Here is a 27,246-nt window from a genome sequence, read left to right on the forward strand (position 1 = left end):
GTAAGGATACAGGCTACAAAGCAAGAAAGAAGTAGTAGTAAACTGATAAGAAAGCATCATGAATTTAGGCTATGCTTGGAACAGTAGAAGGGTGATGAATATGTTGGCAGCATAAGTTGTCATGCCACTGCATGATTTAGGGAATGTATTTTAGTCATCTAAGGAAAAATAGGACTATAATAGCACTTCTATTTTAAGAACAGCATTGCAACTGTTTTTTTTCTGTTTGTGTATACACTGTACTAGTTGCAAGCCACATATGCTAACAAACAATAACTTTTTAAAGTCTCAGGGTGAATTAAACAGGATGAGAAGAGAAGCAAAACATAATTTAGTTTCTCAAAGTCAGGTGGAAGAAGAAAGAGACATTGCACTGACTGACTTTAGAAGACTAATGGCAGAAAAAGAAAGCCTCCGAGAAAAATTGAAGGTGAGCTTTCATAGCTTCATTGCTTACAGTGAGGTGGCATATAGGGAATGCTTATACAATCATGTCATGTTTGTGTTGGGCTGTCTGTCAGTTCCCCTTTTCAATAACTTTTGAACTTACCTGATTTCAAACTCACTTCAGAGAGCTCAATGAGTTGTCTGAATTGTTGTCGTAAACTCAGTTCCTGGGTGGGCATAGGGGAGAGAAAAACACGCTTTAAGTGTCTACAGGCAAGTACGGCATCACCTTGTGTGAAGAACCCAGGTGTGAAGCCCCAGCCACAGAATACTTGTGTGTATGCACTACTTTGAAGATGCTTGTGTGTCACATGGCTCTTACCCCACAAACTGGGGACTTTATGGACTTTTTCATGTAACTAATCTTTAGTTATTGTTGCATTTTGTAGCAGAATATATTTTAAATGCCAGATAACTGAACCATCAAACATAAACTTGTAGCAATCCAAGTGTTGTTATTTTTCACCTTTAAAAAATATTTCTTAATGCAATGATTTTTCTGTTACTCTGACTTTTTGATGTCTGGTATTAATATGTATTCATATATTTTTTGGTTGTGGTCAAGAGCATATTATGTCAGCAGAGTTTCGCCAACTATTAGGTCATTAATATAATGTATACAGTTTTTTTTAAGAAGTCCTGAACATTCAGAAATATAAAATCATATAAACTGACCGATCCAAAGGCAGCATATGTCAAGACTGACTGTATGATGAGTGTTTCCATAGTTTGATTTACTACCACAGAAACAGAGAATCGTAGTGTATCTGAATGCAGTGGCAGTAACCGACTTCTTTGCTTAAAGCATATACCCGCAGTGGAAAAGGTATGCTTCCAGCTCCATTCTTTCTTCTTGTAGGTGACCACCAACATTTTGTATGTATGCCACTTTGAAATATTCTCACAAAAATGCTTATCTCGGGCATTTCTAGGAAGTTTCAGAGTTTGATTAATAATTTCACTGCACTTGTGCACAGAAGTCAGAGAACAGACAATCTAAAAAAAACTTCATAGACTTGGAGAAAGACCAGTTAGCTTGGTAATCTTTTCTTACATTTCATATTAATGATAATTTCATAAATTAATTTCAAACAGCTTGAGCCACTAAACTATATATGCTTGAAACCTTTCATGTTGCCCTGTGGCTCAGTAATCTTTCTACAACAAATCGCAAATATTAATTTGGTTGGGACAATATACTTTCTATTTAAAAACAACAACAAAACCAAACTCAGTGATGTTATATTGAACTGCAGTGGTCTATTTTCAGCTAATGCTCTGTAGTTTAATAGAGAGAACGTGGCATTTGGTGATTTATCAAAGAATGTAGAGCAATGTTTTCTTAAACATTAAGCTTATATTTCTGTGGTTAAATCTAAAAATCTGTATCTTATTACATGTAATTCTATATTTCTATTTCAGATTCAGCAAGAAGCAGCAAACCTTGAGAAATCAAAGATGCAGCGTGATATTTCAGAATTGGAGAATAATATTCAAGGAGTAAGTGCATTTTTAGGAAGTAAGCTTTAATTACTTCTATTTTATTTATTTTACTACTATTCTATTTTAGGATAGACTTTTCAAGCAATTAATTTTGTTAGCTGTTTTCCACCTCAATTTATTTAAAAGCCAAGTTGTGATAGCTTTCTACAACAATACAATGTTTTTCTTTTGTTTGTTTGTTTTTTTTAAATTGCAGTTTGAGATGGAAAGGTGTGAACTGAAGACTACAATTTCTATCCTGAAAGAAAGAATAAACTCTTTGGAAAATGAGTTAAAATTGAAGTCCAGTAAACTTGCCCAGACATCTGATGATTCTTCTCAATTTAAAACTGAGATTTGCTCACTTCAGTAAGTCTAATACACAAAATGTGGTGGTCTTCTACAGATGCTAACATCATGTTGCTTATCCTATGACTGTGTAGCGGAGTGGAGTTCCTGGGAAAAAACATAAAATATTTTCAAGATCACTTGCTATTGGTTTTGTCTTAAGGAAAAGTAAGTATGACTGAGGAAAGTGCTCTGCTGGCTTTTCACAGGAAGCTCCTCCTGGACCTATTTGAGCACCAGATATACTGATAATTTTTATGGCTAATCATGAATGAAAGTTTTCTCCTTCTGTAATTGTTTCTTCTAACAGCCATGTTCTCTGCTTGTAAATATATCAGAACAGAAAACTTCTAAAAGGATTTCCAACTGCTGTTTGTTAAAAGGAAGACAGATGCCTTTGCAGCCTGCAGCAGTAGGACCAAATTGTGCCAGTTCTACAGAGTTGTCAGTAATCCTGAAAATGTTATGCCAAGCATTAGACATTGATATTCCACAACTGAGTAGTTCACAGTCATTTTGTAATGGCATTTTAGTTGAGCTGTTTTTCTTGCGTCATTCTCTTTCACGTGGTAATACCATCACACACATACTACAGTTTTGACAGCTGATGTCTTACAATCCAAAGACACAATCTCTGGGGATTTGACCAACTTGCTCAGAACTAGAGGATCAAGTATACCCATGGATTTTTAAGGCCCATTTAAACCTGTGGGATCATTGCTGCACTCTTCTAAAGTTGTTTTAGAAAAGAGCTCCCATCAGCTATCTAAATGTGATGGAACAAGAAGGCAGCTTAGAGAAAGTGGAAATAGAGTGTTGAATAAATTTGGGCAGAAATTTTGAAATCTGGTATTTGATTTAGGTGGAAATTAGAGCCTTTGATGTAAGAGTTCACTACAGGATAGATAATGCTGTAGATGAGATATTTTGGAGGTTTTTCAGGTGAAACCAGGGTCTGTGGCTCACATGCCACTCCACTCCTCACCTGAATGGGACTATACTGCACTGTGTAACAGTACAATAGCAGGGCAGATAGCTATGAAGAACTGAAGCTGAGAAGCAGGCCTTGGAGTTCATCTAATGTTCCCAATTGCACAAGGAAGGCTGTTTGTAAAACATTGTATTTGTTGGTAAAATTGTGACAATATTCCTAAAAGTGAAATATTTTGTTGGGTTCCTTTTAGTGGAAAGTATTGATATTATAAAAATGAGGCGATAAGGAGTAGGGCTACAGTCATTTCAGCATTTGGTTCTACTTTGTGCATGGTGGCGATTTGTTATAGCTGTGTTTGCTGCCAAGCACGTTCCCCTCCCCCTGCAAAGTTTCATTCTAAGTTGAGTGAGAGCAATCTTTATCTGTGGGCATGCTGTATTCCGGATTGGTGGGGTTTTGTTTTTAAATGAAATGCTTTTGTAGCTTTTGTAAGATCCCACTTCTCAAGGGATTTTTATTTCATGACCTATTTTGTAAATAGTCCATTTGATTACTTTGGAGTTTCGTTTTGCATTTTTTTCCTAGGTCACTGCTATTTCTTGCTAAGGAAAACAACTATGTAGGTAGATGTTTTCATATATCTTTCAGGCTCTTTATTTCTTAAAAGTATGATCAGAACTGTACCTGTCAATTTGGTTGCTGCTTTAAATGTGGTGTGGCTGATAATCACTGCTATGAGCTACATATCAAAATCTTTATAAAGCAAAGAGTCAAAAGACGCAAGTAACAAGAGTCACATGATGAAGATAACAGAAATCAGGGGGAGTGAATATTTCAGATTATCATGGTGGTTCCACCAAGGTTCCATTGCTCCATTTTGCAGCAGTGTTGAGGTGGACTTGCTGCAGGGGTTCAGAGCAACCCCTCTACCAGAGGGGTTAGTATGACACAACCCCATACTGCTGGTTGGTATGACATAACCCTATCATGAGGTTACATTGGAACTGTTCCAGCACTTCAAGCAGCTTAAGAGCCATAAGTTAATGACCCTGAATAGATCCCAAACTTCTTTCAACTGTATACTGATCTTCCAGGCTCTTAAATGACCAGCTCCAGAGGTCTGTTGAAGATTTACAGCACCGATTGTCTCTCAAAAAGGATGAACTGCAGTCAGCTCAAGAAGAAATTGTAAAGTTAGAGGAGAAAATAGGTAATCACTAGGTATTTTAATGCTTATTTCCTGTTTTCTAAATAGAAAGTACTTATTATTTTTATTTTATTTATAGATAGGTTAAACCAGAGGAGCGCTTCACAGGATGAAGCAGTCAATGTGCTTAGAAATACTATCACTGTTTTGGACAAAGAAAAGGACAGTCTTCAAGAAACTGTAGATGAAAAAACAGAAAGAATTGCATGCTTAGATGACAACTTGGCTAACAAGGTATGTGCAGTAAAAGTACTACTTTGTGATCCATATGGGGATTTTTACAACAGTTAAATTTTAGGGAGACATTTTGCCTCAGTGACAAAGCTTGTGCAGAGCTTTCGGCATCACATAAACACTACGTTTGGACCTAGCCAATACAAAGAGTCATTTGCACACTCATTAGGATTTTAATTATGAGTGTTAGTGTATTCCCTAAACATTTCAAGAAAATAAAGAAGTATTTTTTGCATTTTGTACTTGGAGGTATTTATTGAGATATAAGGTGTTAGCATGAGATGGGAGAACTTATAGCTGACTTGCATCTTTTCTGGTGACAAGGCAATCCTTCTTCAGTAAAGAAAAGAAACTTGGAAATTTGATTGTGCAAAGAGGTAATTGCTTATTGGTGAAGGGTTAAAATGTCTAAACATAAAGTTCTTTGATTTGAGGTATCCTGTTATGTTGCGATATAATAATACTTCATACAACTTGTGCTTTTCTTTCTCTAGGAGAAAACAATTACTCATTTACGTCTAACTCTCTCTGAGCTGGAGTCCTCAACAGAGTGAGTAAAGACTGTGATGCCTTCTTCAGTGGTTTTATTTTGTCTAGTGGTTTTAAAGCAAAAGTAAATGGCTATTTTAGTTGTTTTGGTGATACTGAGTTGATTCTGTTTAAGTCAAGTAAAGCAGTGTACTGCATTGAGGGAGATGTACACAACTTTTGAAGAGACTTCTCCTGCAATTAAATTGCAGGCTGCTAAGATAGCCATTAACAAGTGTTTGTCTATATTTCTTTTCCTAAATTGGTAACATTTCATAATTCTCGGTTAAGAAGTACCTTTTTGGTACTTTAAGTACTGCACTAGATATTATTAGATTGACTCAGGTCTTAATTATTGGCAAGCTAATTTTTCCAGCTTAAGCTACCAGTACAGTCTTAATTAAAATGTATTTATGTAGCTTTTACCTGGGCTTCATCTGATCTTCTTGCCTCTTTTTAAGCATGACTTTTAAAACCGTAGCTTTTAATGATGAAATATTTAAACACCAATATTGAAACATTTGAAGACCATTGTAACTGAGCATTTGGTACACCAATGCATGAAATATCTGGCAAAAAAACTAATGCAGAAGTTCACTGAAACTCACATAGTTATGTTTCTACTTTTCTGTTTAATCTCTTCCTTACTCTTTTGATTGTTGTCTTTCAAGTGTAAGCTGTCTTCTTCCTTTGCTTTATAAAATATGCAATGGCTAATATACTGTAACCACTACTAAACATGGATAAACATAAGTATGTTTAATTGCTGTTTGTGTAATAAGATACATCTTGCCAGAGACATCTTCCAAGTTGAAGATGAATTCCATTTTATTTGTGCATTCTGACATTTTAAATCCTTAGCTTATATTTGTTTAGACTCAGTTTTCCAGCATTCAGAGAGCAAGAAAATTTACCTTTTTTTTCTTTTAAAAAAAAAAAAAAAAAACAAACAAACAAAAAAAAAAAAACCAAACCAAACCAAAACAAAACAAACATATCCAAAATCCAGATCTGATCATTTTCAGCAGTATGTGATATAGTATAAGAAGGGAAAACTTAAATAAGATTTTCACTTAATAGCCATATCAAGGACATGCTGAGCAACAGAGACCGTGAGGTATCTAGCTTACGTCGCCAGCTTGATGCGTCCCATGCAGAGCTTGCAGAAACAGGAAGAGTGAAGGAAATAGCTCTGAATGAAAACAGACGATTGCAAGATGACCTGACTACAATGGCAAGAGAGAACCAGGTATGAACACAGTACACAATACTGAAGTATTGAATTATTTCTTGCTTATTTCTTGGTACATCAAAACCGCTATATCCTCACTTTTGATTTGGTATTTCTTGAACACCGGGCTATTAAAAATGACTGGGCAGAAACTGCAAAAGTAATTACTCAGATTAAAAAAAGAAATCTAAATAAAATAAATCCAGGGCATAATTGTTTCTGCTATAATGAAATTGTGTTAATCGTTTGTATCACTTGGTAGCTGGTGTTTAATTGGTAAAAAAATGGGTCTATTATCTGTGGAAAAGGGATTATTAAGAGAGAGCAAGAAAACACAAAAGCAGATAGTGGATTATTAGTCAGGTGAGAGAGAGGAGATTGCTAGCACATCCGAATTCATTTTGGTGCATAGTGATTCATTAGTGTCATCCACCTAGTGTCCGTGCAGCATTGGGTGTATTGATTGTGGTGTGCCATGTTTTGAGATTAGAATGCTTTGGAATGTAGATTTTAATGTTTGTGTTCTTTGAGCCTTGGTAATGGTGACAGTAAAGAGAGATTGACAGGTTTTTAATTTCCAGTTCTGGCAAGGTTAGTTTCCATTCATGTGTGTCGCTCTGCAGGAACTTTGGTTTTGCTGATGAATTGGGTTAATGTTGTTGTAGAAAACACAAGAGGGCTCAAAAGCTGCAAGACACAGGGAATGAAGAAAATTTATTTTTAAGAGATGGTAGTCCTGAATAGTCTGAATTTGTTTCCTGATTTCAGGAATGAATAAGGATACACAGTCCATGGGAATAGGAGGGGTTCCCTTTCCATTGTGTCAAGGTTGTGTGGGGTTTTTAGATGGTGAAGTCAAAGGTGCCATCTATTTCCCCGGAGAAATGTTCTTATTGGATTGTCTTTGCATTGGTAAGGTAGGTGTCATGGTGAGGTGGTATCTTGGTGTTCAGCTGTATATTGCAGCTTTTTGTGTGTGTGGGTTTTGTTATTTGTGGAGATTCTGTTCAGGTACTTTATTTGACTACTTGCAGAGTTTTATGTTATATATTTTTATTTGTACTAGTTTTATATTATTTCATATTTCCTTAGCTCTCTAGTAGTTACAATCTACCTCCTTGCTAACAGCTAGCCAGTAGCTTTAGGCCAAAACACAGGTGGGAAGTGAATTATGGTTGTTCAGTGGACTATGAGTTGGTTAATGTGTATTCTTGGTCAGCTTTCCAGACAGGAGGTCTACAGTCCCTTTCAACTGCTGATGGCTAAATGCAATTTCTTGTAAAGTGCATGCTATAAAGGCAACACTTAAACTCACGTCACTTACAGAATCAAAGCTGAATCAAAATCTTTAATGCCTTGAGGAATTACCTATTTCCGTAGGCTATCACTGAATATTTTATTGAAAGATGAGCTATCTCAAGTTGATGGTGTAGGTTAAATAAAATTTTTACAAGACAGAAATAGTAGAGAGTTTCAGTGAGTTAAACTGTTTGATTACCATCATTATTATAGTTGTGGCATCTTCATCTTGAGATGTTCTCCAGGGGTCTGCAAGTTAAACAAATCACTGGTGTGTAAGGCTCACTCAGGAGCATAAAGGACCCTTGAAGAGTCTGTTTGCGCTCTTGCCAATCATCATTGCTCCGTCTCTTCTTCCTTGGAATTCTCTGGGTCTGTGATCCATGGCTTGGAGAGCCTGAAGTGTATTCAGTCTTATTAATCCCTCACGCAGTTTGAGGAATAAAATGAGTAGGTTTTGTGCACCAGCTGATTACTACTGACCAAAAGCCTCCCAGCTCCAAGTGCATGACAAAATTGTCCCTGTATAATAGAATGTGCGCATGGACGATATATAACAAAAACGTTCAGTGTTTTATATACATAGATATGTGGGTATAATATTGAAATTAGGGATGCCATTCACAGGTATCTACTAAGATGAAATATTAAATAGTATAATAATATGATCACTAAAGCTTTGCCAGTGTGCTTTGGAAGGCTACCACAGACAAGTGAAGTAATTTCAGCATATGCTACATAAGGCACCCAGTAAAAAGGCTGCTGTTAATTAATATTAATATACCAGAAAAAGAAGGAGGGAAAGAAAGAAAGAGAGAGAGAGAAAGAAAGAGAAAGAAAGAAAGAAAAAGCAAGCAAGCAAGCAATATCATCTACCTTCACTATCAAATGTGGGGGAAATAGAAGATGATACTTGCCTTTTGGGCTCTCTAGGCTAGAGAACTCAGAGCAAGGTGAGAGCTGAACCTGAGAGGGCCAGAGTTAGCAGCTGCAAAATCTCAAACAAATTCCATGGTGCATTTTTGATATCTAGGTATGATCTTAATAATGCATCTAGTTGTTTTATCTTGCAATTCTACTTTAAAATAAATGTTATTTTATGATAAAGTTGACTTTCTAGTGACACAAAACTTTGCTTCATTCAGGGATAGTGAATCTTAAAGCAAAAAGAGTCCTAGCTCCCAAACATCTGTGTGTTGAATTTTCCAAAGATCATTAGGGTTTGCCATCAGGGAAGCTGCAGATTTTATGAACTGGTATGATATTCATTATTATTCTTGCCTGAAAAACTCTTTGGTGTATCTAAAGTAATAGGGGATATTTCTGAGTCTTACAAATCCCAAAGGACTTTGACTAAATTACTTAAATTGGGATAGAATAAAATCTAGGGCATGTGCAATTACTTTTAGTCTGATACAGTAATATATTGTGATTAATTTACTCTAATGCACTGTTTTGCCTTTATGTAATCTCTTTAGGCTATCAGTACTGAGCTTGAAGATGCAATACGTGAAAAAGAAGAGATGAAAACCAGGGTTCATAATTATATAACTGAAATTTCCAGATTTGAGACCTTGACGGCTTCGAAGGTAGAAGTATAATCTGTAGGCAGATCAGTACATCTCAGTAATGTGACCCTTGATAATGCAGAGACATCCAAAATAACCCCTCTCCTGGGAGCCTTGAAACTCAGTAACAACTGCCAAGTTTAATAAAACAGAATGCCATCACTGTGTTAACTTACTATTTGGACCTGCAAAAGCGATGATGCCCTTGAATAATTGCCAGATAGTGGGATTAAGAAAATCAAGGAAGATCTACTTTCTTCTGGGTGGGGGGGGGTGGAATATAAGGAGTAGTCATGACATAAGATCAAGCAACTTGAAGGTACAGTGATCACTGCAGAATGATTTACCGTTTCATTTAGGAAAAAGAAAACCAAGAACTGTTAGAGAAGTTCCGAATGCTCCAAACACAAGCTGAAGACTGGGAAATTAAGGCTCATCAAGCTGAAGGAGAAAGCAACTCAATACGACTTGAACTGCTTTCTGTAGATACAGATCGGAGACATCTCCAAGAGAGAGTGGAACTTCTGGAAAAAGAAATTCAAGGGGTAATAAGTTGTGCAATGAAATTCTGTTAGGGAAAGTGGGATACATTCAAGTGTTTTTTAATAAAGTCAGCATACTATTTTTAGTGCTTTAATGGAAAATAATTCCTATATGTGAATATTTCAAATATGGACACTGAGTTCTTGAAACAGTAACTGATTTTGGTTAGATGTGCTTTCCTTTTCCCTTCCCTGGTTTCCCAACATTAGAATCACAGCATATATTTTAACACCTTTACATCTTTTCTGTTGGGTGATTATTGCTATTATGTTATTGTCTCTGCAAGAACCTTTTGTTTAGTTGCTTCAAAATATTTGCACATAGCTTTATGAGTATTTTGTAAGCTTAGTTCTTAAATTTCTTTGAAGCTTTGAATTAAGTATTTGAAGCATTGGTGGCTGGAGTAAAGGTAAAAATCTTGTAGTAGCAGTCCAAATCTAGAATCAGGATTCCATAATACTGAAACCTAGACACGTAGCGTAGAAAATAATGAGCTTCATATTTCAGAAGCAATACCTTCATAAAGATCAATAAAGTTTTAGAGTATAGCAGTTGCAAATTGACCATATTTTGTCTCATGCTCTTAATTAACCAGAAAGAGTTAGAGACTTTAATATTGTAAGCTAAGTTAAAAATATATTGTATCTTGGGGGTTTTAAGCTTTTAATTCTTTTCCAAAGATGGAATCCAGCCTCATTCTGCTCTTGTATAGTACTTGTATAATTCTTCAAGATGGTGATTAAAAATTGCACAGTTGATTTATTAGTTGTTCTTAGCTGTGATTTAGGGAGAGGAAATGAATGTAATATAAAGTTAATTTTATAGGGAAAATTAATTTTGAAGGGAAAAGAAAGTATTAAAAAAAGCCCTGTTATCCAACAGAGAACTGTTAATGTTTAACACTGAAGGGGTATCCATATCCATGTATATATATATATATATATCCATATTGTCTTTGTTTAGCATATTGCTGCACATCAAGCGTATGAATCTCAGATCTCCTCAATTACAAAAAATATGTCCAAATTTGAAGAGGATATTAAACGTGAAAAACTGGATAAGTCTTCTGTGTTGGCGGACCTGGCTTCTGTGAGGGAACTCTGCGTGAAACTTGAGTCTAACAAAGAACTTTTGTCTCGACAGCTGACATCCAAAAGCATGGATTATGAAAAGGTAAGCAGCAAAGGCAAATTTAACTTGCTGTAATAAAATATCTTCCTTCACTTTTAATGGTTTTCAGAGAAAAGAATAAATTACTTCTGCAAGCAAGGTGAGTTAATTTACATCACTAATTTTACATTTTTATATAAATATCTGTGAGTGTTGTACAAGGAGGAGTTTCTTTCATTTGTGATCACTACAAAATGTGGCAGCAGTAGTTTCTGCTATACCACAGAGACAAATTATATTTATTTGGGTTTTGCACTGTTTTTTAAACTTACTCAAATTATCAACTTTCATAAAAAAGTGAATAGCGCACTTCTTATTTTTATACTAAAGACTTTTCCATAATGGATTTTTCTATAATTGAAATTTAGAATTGGCTGAAGTTCATTAAATATTTTGAAATAGTTTAAACAGTTCTTAGTAGTCACAATTTCTGAACTTTTTTCTTAACAGCTGACTGTTGTGTCTTTACTTAGTGACTTGGTCAGGCTTTCTGTTACTCTAATATTCAAGACCTTGAGAACAGTAGTTCTCATCCCCACAGAATTCTTTTATATTCATAGAACTGATGAGGAAAACAACCATTCCAACATTTTCAGCAAAAGCCAAGAAGCTATTTGTGAGCTAACCTAGTGGAATAGAATGAAGTATAGTAAAGATTATTTTGATACCTGTGCAAAAGCCTACTGCTGTTAAAAGCCAATGCTTATACAAGCATTTCCAGCACTCAGTAATCCAGCTTCCAGTAACACAGCTTGAATAGTTTTTAACTAAGTATAACTTTAAATAATTGTAGGCTTTAATTTGTTTTGTGAGCTCAGTTTCCTGTTCATTTTTATGAAATTTCTAATAATTTCAGTTTTTATAACAGCTTTTCACAAAAGAGAACTCCATGTGTTTGTAAACCAGTATATTAATAATGTGTAAAATTTGTGCCCTAGGTTCTAGGTGAATTAGAAGATATAAAATCAGAAGCAGAGCTGCTGAAAAAGCAGTTATCCAGTGAGAGACTTACAGTTCAGAATCTTGAAACGTTGCTGGCTACTAGTAGAGACAAAGAATTTCAGAACCATTTAACATCCCATGAGAAAGATTCCGAAATTCAGTTACTGAAAGACAAGCTAACACTTGCTGAGAGCAAACTGTAAGTTTTAACAAGTATATGTGTTTCTTATGTGGTTTACAAAGAAACTTTTTCTGTTTGACAACATTTATTCACAGAGTCAAATTCTTGATGGCTGAGCAGATTTTTGCAGTGATGTCTCTTAGCCTTTCATGGCATCATTTATTTAAAGTTTCTGTACAGGTCTTTCATATCACTTTCAATAATCAGCACCCTGGTGGACATCAGTTTAGCACAAGCAGTAAACCTACGCTGAAAGGAAGGAACACCCTGCTGAATTCTCACAGTCTTGAGATAAGCACTCAGTTTTGCTCTGGCTTTGTCCCCAGTTTGACTCCAGAAAGTCTGCTTCACTTTCTCTGCTGGTCATGACTCTTTCTCACATCAGTCAGCCAGAGGAGGTGACACCTTGCCTGAAGTTCACTTGTCTGACAAAACTCTTGCATCTTTTCAGTGCAGTCACTAAAATCCTTTCCTTCTGAGCCTGTTAGTGAACATAACTACCTAATAGCAAAGTAGCTGATCTGTTGCAGACATTACTGGACGTTATTTCCACTACAGAAACAGCCACCCACGATAATTTTTAAATTTATTTATCTGCTGAGTACATCTATAAATGCATGTATGCATTGCAGTATGATTTGCATATTTAACCTTTGCATCAGAGTGTATCAGTTCTCAGAATATTTAACCACCTCTCTCACAGGTTCTGATTTTCTTCTTAGCTTCAGGAAACAAGTTAATTCAACTCTGCTTTCTAAGCGAAACATCATATTCCTGTTTGGCTTTGAAGAGATTGAATACAGTTGAATTATTAAGAGAACATAGATTTTCTCAGTCTTTAACTATGCTTTATGTTTTTATATTGGATAGTATTCTGAAGTCCTAACTCCTTTAGAGTGGATTCACCAAGCATCTGAAAGCAAATTGAAAGTAAAATTTTACCATGTGTGTACTGCTCACAAAAAAAAACAGGTAAATTAGGTCTGTGGTAAATGTGAATTGCTTACCTATTGAAGATGCCCATTGTCCTTACTTTGATTAAAGAAAGAATCACTTACATAATAAATACTGAAGTCATAGTGCTTTAAAAAAGCAACTGTATTTTTGCTGCTATTACTATGAAATGTCAAGGAAAAACTCTCATCATTTATTATTCCTTTGAAGTATAAATAGAACTGAACCTGTCACCTACACTAAATGTGGCCAGCACTTTCCATTGTAGCCGACTGCAACTTCTTATGCTGTGCATCTACCTAGAGTAGAAAAAAGTTTTTAACAGTTACAGAATAAAGACTAATCCTTCTGGAGCAATGAAGTTAAAACGGGGATATTTGTGTATATGAAATTCGTGTACAAGAAAAGTGGAGGATTTAAAAAATTTTCTTCACAATATGGAGCAGGGAATTTGAGGTTTCTATTATATGTGTCATAATCATAGCATGTCCTGAGTTGGAAGGGACCCACAAGCATCATGGAGTCCAACTGTTGTCCCTGCGTATGGCAACCCCACAGTTCACACCATGTGTCTGAGGGCGTTGTCCAACTGCTTCTTGAATACTGACAGGCTTGGGGCCCTTGATAATTCTCCTGGGAATACATTAGCCTGTGACTATAGGTGGTATCTCTACATTAAATAGCAAGAAGAAAGAGCAGCAGCTGCATGTAGATGGTGGTGAAGAGTAAAGTCAAAGTAGAATTTCAGAAAAATTGATAAACCCACTTAGGAAACACAGAGGTAAGGAGAGAGGGGAAATGTATGGAAGGTAATGGAAGATAATGTTTCCTTATGAGATATAATATAGCATACCTAAACAGTTAAAAGCTTTATGTAACTTGGTGACCAAACGTGCAAGAAAAACGCTTTTAGTTGATTTACGTAAAGGCTGTGGCTCACCACAGGTGATGGTCCACCTCAAGCAGCAGTGATCTCAATGAATCTGTAGGTGACAACACTAATAATCTCCCCTGTGCAATTTGTTTTTTAGAATTGCTGAGTTTTGTTTACTTGGCGGAAAAAAATTAATTGCGTAAAAGAACATAAACTAATGGAATGTCCTGACTATGAACATAAACATGAAAGTTACCAAAAAAAAACTTGCCAAAAAGGCAAAGAAGGAGGTTTTCATTTAGCTTTAGCTTCTTTGCATGCAAACATTATAAAACTCTGTTTAAGTAACTTCATAGTAATTTTTTCACAATTCTTCCACACGCATTGTAGGGTTCCCTTGTTTGTGGCGAATGTCAGTACTTGCATTGTTAATAGGATGGGATATTGCAGGAAGAAGGAAAATGTTCTCCTAGAGGAACAGCGGCTAGTCTATTGAATCGTTTTTCTCTGTTTACCTCAAAGGTTCTGCATGTTACTAGGCGAATGTTCAGGTGTGATAATTAGTTGTATATACCTTATTTTCTATCATTTAGTTTGTAGTAGTTGCAGTCTGAAGATCAGGAACTTGAAATGCTCACAGCTCTGCCTGAAATATACAACAATTATGTTTGTGTCTTGTGAAACAGAAAAATTCACTTACTTGGCAAAATTTCAGTTCTGACAAAAGTCACGTGTCAGTATTTTTGAGTATTATTTACAGTTTTGGCCTTATTGTGCCTGCACTTCCACTTGATTTATAAAAGGTAATGATACAACCTCTGACTTTAGAAGGATTCTCAAAATGAAATTTAGCTTGTGAAGTTCTCTAGTGCTGTAATTTTGAGCTGTAAAGAGTGAGTAGTTGTGTTACTCAGAGCGCTGTTTGGGTGATAGTACAGTAAATGAGATCTTGAGGCTCTACAGTGATTAAGTATTAAATAAACAGAGAATACTTAATAGCTAAACCACTTGTTGAAAGCTATTTGTATCTACTGTTAATGAGCAAGATGCCTTGTGAAAAAAATAGTGTATCATCATGTAATCTCTTATGATGATTACTGTACATAGGGGTTCCAAATTAAAATATTTCTTAATTTTTTAGTGATTTACTTTATGAATTTAATTTTGTTTAAATGTCATTGACATGGAATAACCTCAGAACTCACAAAGCTGTTTGCTTTCTTTGTTTATTTTACCATAATATTGGGCCCTGAATTCTTTCCTCCATCCTGAAAGCATATGTCTGTCTCTGAGGGACTTGGAATAAGATATCATCGAAAGCTGGTCCTCTTGTCTTCTGCATCTGTTCTCGACATACTGGATCAAGACACCATTCTAGGAATTTTACTGATGAATAGGGAACACAGGAAAAAATATTCTGCGGTACTTTTTGGATTGGATCTCTTGAGTAGTTTGCATCTTCCAGAGTCAGAGACCAACGGATGCCAGACAGGACGCCTGTGACTGAGCTAGGACTGGATCTCATTTGTCAGAATTAAAGTCCAGTGCTTTAGCAATAAACTAGTACATCTTTGCCTCTCCAGAAGTGACTTCTGAGCACTCCACCTCATATTGCCTTTGAAGACTGTGGAATAACATAGCGATCTAGATTCTAGTTTAGACAACTTATTTCATATTGTTATTTTTTTTCTTGCTTTATAATGCAATCAATGGTGTTTTGCAATGAAGCATTGAGTTGTCCAAGCTGAAGATTTGCTGAGAAGAATATTTAATCACGTTACTTAAGATTTTTCAAGCATTTTGATTCTTGCAGTTGAAACAATTGGGTCCAAACACCAAGGGTGTAATTGATAAGCTTTCAGACTCTGGGTTTTACTGCTCTGAGCTTGCATTAATACAGCGTTTACTTATATTTGATTCAGTTGTGTTCATTTCTAGCCAGATAGTTCCAGCCTACTCAATATAATTTTTACTGAAGCCGTATCTGTTGTGTTTGTATTTTTTGTGGACGGTTACTCCTTTTTTCTTTTTTTTAAGTGTACACATAAAGACCATCTGACATTGCAACATAGTAAATCAAGAAATTAATGATTTAATTGTTTTGTCTGTTTTTATAAAACGTTTGTGTTTACCTTTGTCTGAAAAAAAACATGAGGTATTATAGTAAGGTTGTAGTGAGAGGCTTGCCAGCTTCTCATTCATTTCTCACTGTAGCTTCTTCCAGAAACATTCTGTTGCATTCATTTGGTTCTTGCTACTTCTAATTTGTCTTTGATTTGGTCTGTGTGAAACAACATCTTCAGTATCTGGTTTTGTTTTATCTTGCTCTATTCTGTCTAAGCTCCTAGCTGGTGGTGTTCAAGGAAAACTTTGTTGCTTCTCATGATCTTTTTTAGAAGCAGCTATAATAGAGAGGTGTCCATACTTCGAAGTAAAGTTGCACAGCTGCAGACTGACTGTGATTTTTTAAAAAGGCAACTGACAACTGAACGCTTTGAACGGTAAGATGCTTTTTTTTTCAGTGAGGTGACTCTTATTTCTTTCTCACTCTTAAAACTGTTGCTTTTTTCAATACTGAGGAACTTTTATGGAAAATTACATTTCAGTTGTCATGCAAAATCTCATTCTTATCTTGAAAATGGCAGATTTAAAAAAAAAAAGGCAACAAAAAAAACCCCACAACTTATATAGTTTATGAATTCCCTTTAAATTTTGTGAGTTTACCATTGCATCTAAAAAAATTAAAAATCACTTCTCGTTAAAACAAGAAGTTGAGTGGCATTACAAGAAAAGAAGGCTCTTTGCAAAGTATTGTGAAAATCACCAAGTAAAAATAAAGAAATTTCTTCTTTCTTAAACATCCTGCAGTACCAAAGTGTTTTGTAATTAAAATTGCTATCTGTTGGTAGAGAGCGTGCAATTCAGGAAATGCGGCGACATGGTCTCTCTACGTCATCATTACGTGCTTCACCTCCTCTCAGTTCAACATTAAGGTCTCCCTCACGTTCTCCAGAACGTGCTGTTGGCAGGACAACTGATGAAGCAGCAGCTGAAAAGTAAGCAATTTGATTTAAGCAGATTGTTTCTGTTTAGGAGTTATGTTTAAATTGTTTCTAAATGATACTTTTCTAATTGTATTAAATTCTTGCACAATTTAGGTGGTGCTAAGTTCTTCTTTTGTTGACTCTCCTACTAGAAAATATTGATTGGAAATGATAGATACAAAGTGCTCTCCAAAGACCATATAATGAAATGAATTCCCATTTCTGTTTTTGTTAATGGTCTTGCACCAGCTGACAGCTTCCAAATATATACAGCCTGCTTATTATGGCCATTAATTATATCCAAATATATATTACCAAATAATTATTGTTAATAGTTATCTCCAAACAACAAATTATTCATATTAAGAGAAATACCGTGAAATTCTCTCAAGTACAGCTATGAAGAAAAGACATTCCATAGGAGAGAGTCCAACTAAAATGCATTTGAACCCTATACAGTAGTTGAAACTGTCTCCAAAACAAGTGCATAAAAATAATTAGTGCACTTTTTCAATGTTAGTGCTTGAATGCTGTGAATGTCTAAGATCGTGGTCACTAGAGTCCATAAAAAAGAGATCAAAATTAACTCACTTGTTCATCTTCACTGACGTTTTTTTTTCTTCTAGAGGTCACTGTTGCTTTAGATGATGTCTGTTAATGTGTTACAGGCCTGAGGATTGACTCTATCCTGGGTGTCCTATACTGCGTAATAAATTGCAGTGAGGAGCAGAAGGACAGGGAGATACAAACAGTGATTTTTTGTAGGACATACATATGCTCTAACAGCTAGATAGTGTGCTAGAACAGCTCATTAATCTAAGTAGCTAAATGCTGAACTCCAAGAAACAGAATTTCAAACTGATAAGATTTTAAACTTTACTTTTGTTGGTAAACAGGTATAGCTGGTTCTTAAGCTTACTTTTGTTAACAAAAACACATGTTTCCTGAGAACTGAGGTCGGCATGACATGATCCACATTGTCATCAATTTTCTTCTGCAAGTTTTTGGACAAAGCAAAAAAAAAAAACTAAGGAAACCGTAGCAAATGAGATATTGGTAGTGGGGATGAAAGAGCAGTTATGCCTTTTCTTTACTGGTGAGCTATTAGGCAGACCCTGTTATGTTGCAAACCAATATTTAAATTGAGATAATGATAGATAACATATTTCTGAGAATTAGTATCATTAGTAGAGAACTGTCTTTAGTCTTCCTTGCTTTACAGTGAGTCCCAAGAGCAGTAAAAATAGTCCAGTTGCTATACTTGAAGAATACCATGTAGTGAACTATTTTTTCCTGCTATTTGCATACTTAGTTTTAACAAAGATGCCTCTGTACCATATCTTATCAGAAAATATCCAATTTTCATGAACTATGTATTTTTAAAGAAAATGTTTTTTAACAACTGAATTAATATGCAGTTTAAACCTACCAATGACTTATTATATTCAAATGATCTCTGTATTACTTTCACCCTGCTTATTCATTCCTTCCTAGGATCATATGGTAGTAAAGTGTGCTCTGTAATGACTGTTCTGTAGTGTTAGAACTGTCTTTTTCTCCAATCTGCTTTAATCTTCTCAAAAATGTTCTCTTCCTCCTTGTCTCACATGTACTTTTTTAAGCATTTGAGCAATAAGTCAATGAATTGAATGGAGAGTTTTAGATAAATGCTAATACTTGATATTCAGGAATGACAAAAGAGAATGAAGAAAATAAATATAATCATTAATTTTTATCCTAATTTTCATTTGTAAAATATACTAGATAGCTTTATTTTGGCATTTTTTCTTTCTCTACCAGAAATGTGAGCTTCAAGGAATGACCAGTGCTTGAGCAACTGAAACATTACCTTATTACAAGGACTTTTTTTGAAAAAATAATGAAGGCTGACCTGTATTCTACCTCTGTTTCCTTCAAATCAGTGGTTACCTTTGAAATTGCTGAGAAGCAGTGAAGTAATCAACTTTGCAAAATTCTGCTTTCCCAACTGGCTGGAATGGGTATTTTTTTGCTGGCTGTTTGATGGGTTGTGTACCGAGGCTGGCTATGTTTTACTACTGTTTTGCAAACATAATAATTATAAGAAGGAAACAAGTAGCTGATGTAACAGTCTCTTGGTTTTGTTTTATTATTTTATTTCTATTTGCTGATCTCATATGGTTACAGAAATTTGCTCATCTTAGTGTGAGCTACCATAGAAGAATAATATACATAATTGTCTTAATGTTGAGCCAGTGTACATTTTATACTTACGACGATTTCCTCTGTTTGGGCTTTTAACAAGTGTTTTCTGTTTACATGTCATTCTTATGGTATTTAAAACTATTAATTATCTGTTCTGTGAATGCATTTTGTTTACTGTACCTTTTCTTAATAAAAAAATCAGTTATTCTTAACGTTTTTGTCATCTAATAACTGCTCATTTCTTTGTTTAATCTTTGTGTGAGTATGCATTTTAAATATTCCAATATTAAATAAAAAGTGAAGAGAAAAATGATATTTTTAAAGATGTATTAAAATCCTTTAAGTATTATAAAATTTAAAGATAATTCTAAAGTATTTTATATTCAATATTTTTAATGATATCTGGAAATATTTTTTAAGTTTGGTTATAAAAGATCAGAACAAAACCTGGAACCCTTCACACAGTTAAGCTCAAGCTGTTGGAGAGGTGACACGTGCCTTTATGTTGTGACATGTGTTAGATAAATGCCATAAGAACTAATATTTAAAATATCTGGTATATTTAGCAGAGGAGCACTTCAAATTTGGGCTATGAAGTAAGATGCGATCAGCAATCACAATCTTATTATATGCTCTTAAAGTCCATCTGTGCAGATAATTGTATATCAAATCATTCTTCTATTGAAGAAAACAGTTTCCTAATAATTACGTGCCATTCAGGTTGACCCGATGTGTATTCACAGGGATCACGCAGATGATGAGAAGTGGGAGCGTGTGTTGTTGCATGTTCTTGCAGTGGCCAATAGGTAGTGTTCTGCTTCCCTGATTTTCAGTTAAAAACTGTGAGTGCCAGCTGGCCTTACAAGCATCTCTAATGTGTAAAGAACATATTAAAGGACATGGATTTTTTTTCCTTTTAGATTTTGTCTACAAATGTTGCAGTTAGAAGTTATAAACTACATTGTGTTAACATGAAATATTGACTCATATATCCATTGATAAATAATTGCTGCTGCCAACTATATAGATCTTATTTTTCATGTATTGTATTTTGTCAGTTTTGTTATATAGTGTACCTATATGTATTAAATTTTACTGATTAAAACCACCTTAGGACACCCATCCAGAATTACTTGAAAACACTTGTACCACATCAGGCTTCTGAGCCATTAGAAGAATTGTTTATTTAAAGTGGATGCATCTCATACTTTTTACTTTTTCTGTCTCTCATTTGCGTTACAGGAATGAGGAGATCATCGTCTCCGAGTGTTACTTAGGTGTTCATACTGTTTGTAATTAAGTCAGCAGTTTCCACTGATGCTAATTGACATTAATTATTCAGGATGAAGCAATTCAGTAAGAATGAGAGAACAACTCATTTTCTGCTCTTGATGTCTTCAGCGGTGCCTTTTAAATATCTTGTTTTGTATATAAGCCCACTTAAATTGGAATCTGAATCTTAAAAAAAAAAAGCAAGCTTTCTATTTTATTGAAAATATTCTATTTCCTCTTGCCAAAAAAAAATTATATTTTGACATTACAATTAAAACCATAACACTTCAATTAATAGTAATTCTTACATGAATATCAATTAGGAAGAATTAATGGATTCTTGAGCACAGGCAGTGTAAGAAAACTGGTATCATTTTGTTAACCAAAGCCTGTGCAGCAGTCTAAAACTAACGCATCACTAATATTTAGACTACAGTAGAACTGTCATTTTACCTCCTGTTACTGTTATTTTAGATACATTTTTGGATGCAACTAGAAGAAAAAAAAAAGTAATATTTATACAACTTTGCATTAAAATCAAGTATTTCATTTCATGAAGCACAAAACAAGCACAAATTTGTGGAAGGTTTAAATCTGTGGACTACCATATTCTTCATGTATGAAACAAGCCCCATGTAACTCGGGATATTAACATGACTCTCCTGGGCTCCACTCCAAGAAGCTTCTGTGCTGTCCTCACCTTTGGGAAGTCCAGAAGATTGATGGAAGCCTCGTGACCTATTTTAGTCCTCAGCTGGGGTGAGTTGAAAGCAGAGTGGGGCAGACATTAAATAATGGAAAAAAAATCCAGATATTCAAGTTGTCTGCCTGCTGTTGTTATCTGCAGTTGGGAATGGGGGACAAATTACATTAGAAAAATAATAAAGGAGAAGCAATAATCATTTGGGCAGTTTCTCTATAAAAACAAAAGAAGTGTATTGTTAGAAGCCAAGGAGTCTGGGGAGAATAACAGAACAGTTTCTATAAATTCATTAAAACTTAAATTGCTCAATTAAACTTATAATGTCATTTTAAGAAGTCTTAGATTTTTTTTTTTTTGTCTTGCAGTATGTCCTTAAAGTTAGATAATTAACCTAAAGTTATATAAACTATTCTAGTGTTCAGTTGGAAAACCCAATTTGTTCTTTTTTTGTCACTCTAAATCCAAGAAACAGTGAGATTCCTATGTGATGCTAATTTATAAAGGTTAAGATTAGGGCTTTAATCTTTCAATTTAAAATATACAGAAAGTGCTGCACATGTGACATGACCTATTTGAATGCTGTTATTCCTAAACGACATCATGTGACCACAGACTTTGTTGTTGTTGGGTTTTTTGTTGTTGTGGTTGGTTGGTGGGTTTTTTTAACCAATCTTTGGGACAGAATTGTTGTACTGCCTCATTTTCTCTGCTAGCAGTGTAAGAAGCCAGTGTTGCGCAGTTTCGGTGCCCTAGTCTTTCAGCTTTACGTATACGGGCATTCTGGTGTCATTTCACCCTCTGACCCTTCTTCGGCAACACAAAGATCGTATTAGCTGCAGCATATTAATTCCTGGAGCTAAGCCTTGCCATTCTTCCTGCAGTATGAATGGGGAAAGAGAGGAAGCCCTGATAGCGTGCAAGCACTGTTCAGCAACAGCTGAAACACTGGCATCTCATCAGCACTGGTTTAACTGCAAAGGCGAAAAACCCCATCTCTCTTCTGGCAGGCGGCACTGTTACCTCTGTCACAGCCCCCACCAGCGCAGCACGGTGGCAGATGCCCCACACAGCAGCTGGGAAGCTGCTCCACAACCATAAGGCTCCCTATACAACATGGCCATGGTTCTTCTTGGCAAGTCCAGCAAATGGCCCCAAAAGTGATTAAGGGATTGAAGCGTCTCTGACATGAGGAGAGGCTGAGTATGCTGGGGGTGTTCAGCCTTGGGAAGGCTTGAGGGGGAACATCTCCATGTACATAAATAACTGATGGGTGAGAGTAAAAAGTTTCACAATGTCTTCTCAGTGGTATCTAGGGCAGGTAGGAAAGACAATGGGAACAAATTAAAACACAGGGAATTCCATTTAAACCTAAGAAAAATGCCTTTTTTTTTTCTCTGAGGCTGGCCAAACAGTGGAGCAGGCTGCCCAAGTGGTTGTGGAATCTCCATCATGAACTTATTCAAAACCCAATGGGACACAGTCCTGGACAGCCTGCTGTAGATGACCCTGCTTTGAGCATGGGGTTGGACTAGACTGTCTCCAGAGGGGCAACAATTCTGTGCCTCTGGACATTTTCCTAACAGCAGTGTGACTAGGTAAGTGCCTATGCACTTGTAGAGAAATTGTCCCTCATTATATTATGATCTTTGACTCCATAAAAATTATTGGTATAAAATATAATTGTATTGCCATTGTTTTGTCTTAATATGACATTTTTCCACATTAGAGCTCAGGTAGACTGTGAGTTTTGGAGTTTATCAGATGACAGTTGCCCACCCCACCTGTGTGTGCTGCTAGCTCAGCGTCAGCCAAGCAGAGTTGCTCCACCAGGTTTGTCAGTGGTGTGTTCTTCACCATTTCAAGGTTATGATGCAGGAGTTACACTATTTGCTTAAACTAACTCGAATGGCATGATGGCAAATGGAGAAAGTGGAAAAAAATCAAAATGTCAGCGGCTTTTTCTTGGTTTTAATACCACTGAGCAGGGACAGCTGTGTTTTCCTGAATGCAAACGCAGAAATGAGTTGCAGCGTGATCAGTCAGCCGCAAGCAAGTCGAGCTCTTCAGGAGCAGATATGGCTCTTTGAGGAGAATTTCATTGAGCTTCTAAGTCCAGAGGAGCATGTTGACATCTGAGCTTGTTTTTATTTGAAAAGAGATGTGTGTGTTACTGGACTATAGCTGTGTGTGCAATCGTTATCTGTGCCCATTTGCTTGGCATAAATGCATATATAAAACATATTGAATAGGAGGTGGGCACTCCTTGCCTTTAAATGGTGTCTTTGTGCCACCTAGTGGATCCATGTCTTTTTTTAGTGACCACAGCACCTACTTAACAGCTTGGGGTTTCTCCATAGAAATTCTAGATACGTCTAACAAACTTAAAGTGAAAGCATTTCTAATAAAGTCCTGTGTCCCTGCATCCCATCCATCGCTTTGCTACTGAGGTTTGTGACTCCATCGCTTTCCAGAAATTGTTGATTCTTAAGAATGAAAAAAAAAAACCACAACTAATTTTAGCATATTTTCTCATCCAGGAAAGTGAAAAGATCAACCTCTGTCAAGAAAGGTCTGATGTAATCGAGCAGTTTGACTGATCTGAAGGAACTGGCAAAGGCTGGATTCACCTGTTTTCTGGTGGCTACTTTTGAAGTTTCCTATCAGTACCACCCAATTCTACTGCCTAAAAATGTGTAAGTGCTGCAATAGCAGCAAAGCAAAATGCAGCAAAACCCCTGTGCCTTTCAATGGAGTGCCACAAAATTCAGTTCCGGTAATTGAGATAGTTTGTATTCGTATATTTTGAATATAAATATGTATATATGTAATTGCTAATGTAAAGGTAGTGGTCAATATATTTACTTAATGGTCATCTAAATACTAGATTTGTTGCATGAGCTTAATTTCTGAGTTACATGCACCCTGTGTACTATGAGTTTGAGTTATGAGGGAACTGACAAGGGAGTGGACTGTACCTCTCATGGCTTGTATGACTGGTCATCTCCAGAACACCAAAGGTGAAAAAGTGATTTCTAGCAATTAGTATTTATTTCAGAGACATATACCTATTTTTTTTTTCAGAAATATCACTTCTGGCCCAATAATTCACTGAGCTGGAAATCATTAAGGAGTGGGAGACTATCAGTAAATGCTTGGCAAAACTTACATTCTTCCTTTGAAATATCCAGTATTGGGCATAGTCAGAGACAAAAAAAATGTGTGAGATGGCCCTTTGGTCTGACCCAACATGGGTGTTATTCTTCTCTGAGACCCAGTTCCTTTTAAGAATAGCAGAAAGTCCACTTCTGATTGGGCCAAAAAGTTAAGGAGCACTCAGGACCCAAAGCTGTATGGCCTTTCTGTCCAGGGAGTCCCAAGCTGGAGAGCTGGCTGGCAAAACACATAGTGTTTCTCAGCACTGAGAGATCATCAATCACATAATCAATTTTGGTTCAAAAAGTGGCAGAGTATGGATGGAACTAAGTGCAGCATCTGGTTTCACTCTGATCTCAGGAAACTCAGGCAAAGCAGTGTCCAGCACTAGTAAAATCTTGGCCTAGAGAGCTGAATTGGAAGAGTGGGCGCTCACAAGAGCTGATACATATACCAGATTTAAGGACATGGTAAAGAAGGGAGGCTCTTTTCTACACTGCTGTGTTGGGGAACAGATGATTTTTGTTTTGTTTCTTGTAGTTCCTCCTATTCTTTGGTAAATGAAGGGTGTTTGTCTGGTTATAGCGCTAGCCAGGCACTGGATTCAGACTTTGGTCTAGCTCTGAGATGAGAACGAATTCGGGTTCAGAGCTGGGGTGTAGTCGGAGCTGCGGATCCCTCCTGTTCAGGCAGCGCGGGGTGGGGGTGCCAAATAGCGCACATGTCCGCGGGATCCCGCTGACTGCGGATGGCTCCAGTCTTCCTGACAGATGGAACCGACCACCGCAGCTGGAAGGCGAGGGCCGGGACCGGGGCGCGGTGCTGGCTGGGGCTGGGGCGGAGGCCGGGGCGCGGCGCAGCGGGGCGCCCGTGAGCGGCGGCGGCCGCGCTGCCATGGGGCGCCCACGGCGGGGGCGGCAGCGGTGGCGGCACCGGCACCCCGCGGCGGCAGAAGCCACCGGCTCTGCCCTTCGGAGCGGCTCAGAGAGGGAGAACAGGTAGGACCCCGCCGTCTTTCCTCCGCGCAACCGCCGTGGCGGTGCCGGCAGCGGGGGGAGCCCCGCCGCAGCCCGGAGCAGCGCGGCCGCCCCCGGCGCTCCCCATCCCTCCGCATCCCGAGCCCGGCCCTCGGGCGGCGGCAGCGCGCTGCCTTCGCTCAGCGCTCGCCGTGACTCGGGGGCGTTCGCTGTCGTGCGTGGGGGTGTGCCCGTGTCCCTGCCGCTTTGTGTCGCCCATCCGAGGCGGTTTTTGCTACATGTGGCATTTCGCTTGTTAACGCCAACGACGAGCGATCGTGGTGGTGTGTGAGGCGGGCGGCAGGCGGATGCCCAGGGAGGACAGCCGAAGAAATAGCACATGTAAGTAGTTACCTACCGATGTGCAGCTGCCTTTGTGCAATGAAAGGTTTAAGGAGGCGTGCGGGTCATTTTCGGAAGATGCTACTTGATTGTTGCCGGGGAATTCAGTGGCTGGGCTGGTTCTTTCAAATTCCTGCTCTTTTTCCTTTGTTAGCGCTTTCCCAGAGAGTCCTGTGTTCCTTCAGCTGTGCTGAAAAGCAGGAGCTGTCAGAAAGATGACTTTGTTTCACACGATGCTTCTCCAGAGCAGCATTGCTTTGTTTAAGCTCCCGTAACCCATTTATCATGTAACTGCCATCGCGTTTTAATGAGCTATGAAATCTGCTGCTTTTCACGGCTGAGAGGCAGCGGCACAGGGTTTCTGTGCAGAACCCGGGCAGGTAAGCTGGAGGTAACGTTATTTTGCATGGGAAATTGTTGCCTCGCACAATCTCTTCAGTTCGAAAATGTCTGTTTTAGAGAGGGAAATATGCTTAAAGCAAATCTTTTCTATGTCATCAAGAGATGCTTAATGAACGTGATTTTTTAAAAAAAAATAATTTTGCTTTTATTAGCGTGAGTCAATTACAAATCTGCTTTTCCGCAGTTATGGTACACAAAACGTTACTATGCCTCAGCTCTGTCATTTTAAGTGTAAAAATGCTCAGTTAAAAACACAGTTCAAAGGGTAAATAGAGACCTGGGAACCACAATGGTGCATCCTGAAAATTTAATCTGCCTGACAATAATGGCACTGAAAGTGATCTGCTCTTGGGTGGATGGGGGATGGGAACACGGAGAAAGGGGAGAGTAATTTACAACCACAGGCCTAATAACAGATATTATGCTGATAATAGATATATAGATAATAACCTTCATTATATTCTCAAACAGATTTTCTGTACATAGCCTAAATGGCGTATAGCAATTGTATGAGAAAAGCTCTTAGAATCCAAGCTCTTTAAGCCATTTGACAGCAGTAACATATATCAGGTCCTAGATTTTAACAGGTTAAAGGTGACAAATTGGAGTCAGAACTGACTTTTATTTGGTATTTAGTAATGTACACTCAAAAAAATCCCATCACCAAAACAATTCTAATTGCACTTTGCATAGACAATTAAGTCTTTTAACTATATTGAAACATTAATCAGTAGGCATAAATGTTATTGCGAGTTTCTTAAACAAAGCCATTGATATTTTTAAATATAGGCAGTAGTCAGTAGTTCTGCATATAACTTATTTCACGTGGTTTGAATCCAGGTCAAGAATGAATCAAATTAACAAATCCAACTCTTCCTTGGTTATCAATTTGTCAGATTAGAGGTCATGTTTGGTTTTGAATATTTTATTGCAACAATGAGCTGGAATTTAACACTATGAACTGTATTGAAACTTTATATGAAAGTGATTTGTATATTTATGTCCTAGTTTAATTATAATTACGTGAATTACCTTGAAATCTTTATCAATAGATATGGCATGTAACAAAGAAATTGCTTTTGTTTTTTATTGGGTCTTTTTTCTCCATTATGGAAATGTATATTGGGGCATCCTGTTGTAAAATTAAAGACCCTTTAATTCCATATCCATTTGGGTGATCCTGCATTT

The 27,246-nt window shown here is 36.9% G+C and overlaps 2 protein-coding genes across 11 annotated transcripts in view; both read left to right on the forward strand.

The window, feature by feature from the left end:
- The window catches only part of CEP135 (centrosomal protein 135), a 38,872-nt gene extending 19,490 nt beyond the window's left edge, over positions 1-19,382 (forward strand). Inside the window, exons 13-26 of one of the 2 annotated variants that reach the window (XM_005501195.3) lie at positions 287-430; positions 1,870-1,947; positions 2,147-2,298; positions 4,306-4,421; positions 4,498-4,652; positions 5,147-5,202; positions 6,261-6,429; positions 9,189-9,299; positions 9,638-9,823; positions 10,785-10,994; positions 11,930-12,132; positions 16,339-16,443; positions 16,852-16,998; positions 18,787-19,382. In XM_005501195.3, the coding sequence (XP_005501252.2) occupies positions 287-430; positions 1,870-1,947; positions 2,147-2,298; positions 4,306-4,421; positions 4,498-4,652; positions 5,147-5,202; positions 6,261-6,429; positions 9,189-9,299; positions 9,638-9,823; positions 10,785-10,994; positions 11,930-12,132; positions 16,339-16,443; positions 16,852-16,998; positions 18,787-18,808 (1,854 nt within the window). In that variant the 3' untranslated portion in view covers positions 18,809-19,382. Of the gene's footprint in view, positions 1-286; positions 431-1,869; positions 1,948-2,146; positions 2,299-4,305; positions 4,422-4,497; positions 4,653-5,146; positions 5,203-6,260; positions 6,430-9,188; positions 9,300-9,637; positions 9,824-10,784; positions 10,995-11,929; positions 12,133-15,217; positions 16,444-16,851; positions 16,999-18,786 lie in introns of those variants that run through there. The other variant, XR_002411806.2, reaches the window with a different exon arrangement.
- A 5,768-nt stretch (positions 19,383-25,150) lies between these two features.
- The window catches only part of CRACD (capping protein inhibiting regulator of actin dynamics), a 130,096-nt gene continuing 128,000 nt past the window's right edge, over positions 25,151-27,246 (forward strand). For 5 of the 9 annotated variants that reach the window (XM_021285914.2, XM_021285917.2, XM_021285922.2 and 2 more), the window contains exon 1: positions 25,389-25,656. The gene's annotated coding sequence lies outside the window, so the exon portion shown is untranslated. Of the gene's footprint in view, positions 25,297-25,385; positions 25,657-25,811; positions 26,037-27,246 lie in introns of those variants that run through there. The other 4 variants (XM_065060953.1, XM_065060959.1, XM_065060957.1 and 1 more) reach the window with 4 other exon arrangements.

The sequence above is a fragment of the Columba livia genome, chromosome 4 (assembly GCF_036013475.1).
Source record: "Columba livia isolate bColLiv1 breed racing homer chromosome 4, bColLiv1.pat.W.v2, whole genome shotgun sequence".
In the NCBI taxonomy this organism is placed as follows: Eukaryota; Metazoa; Chordata; class Aves; order Columbiformes; family Columbidae; genus Columba; species Columba livia.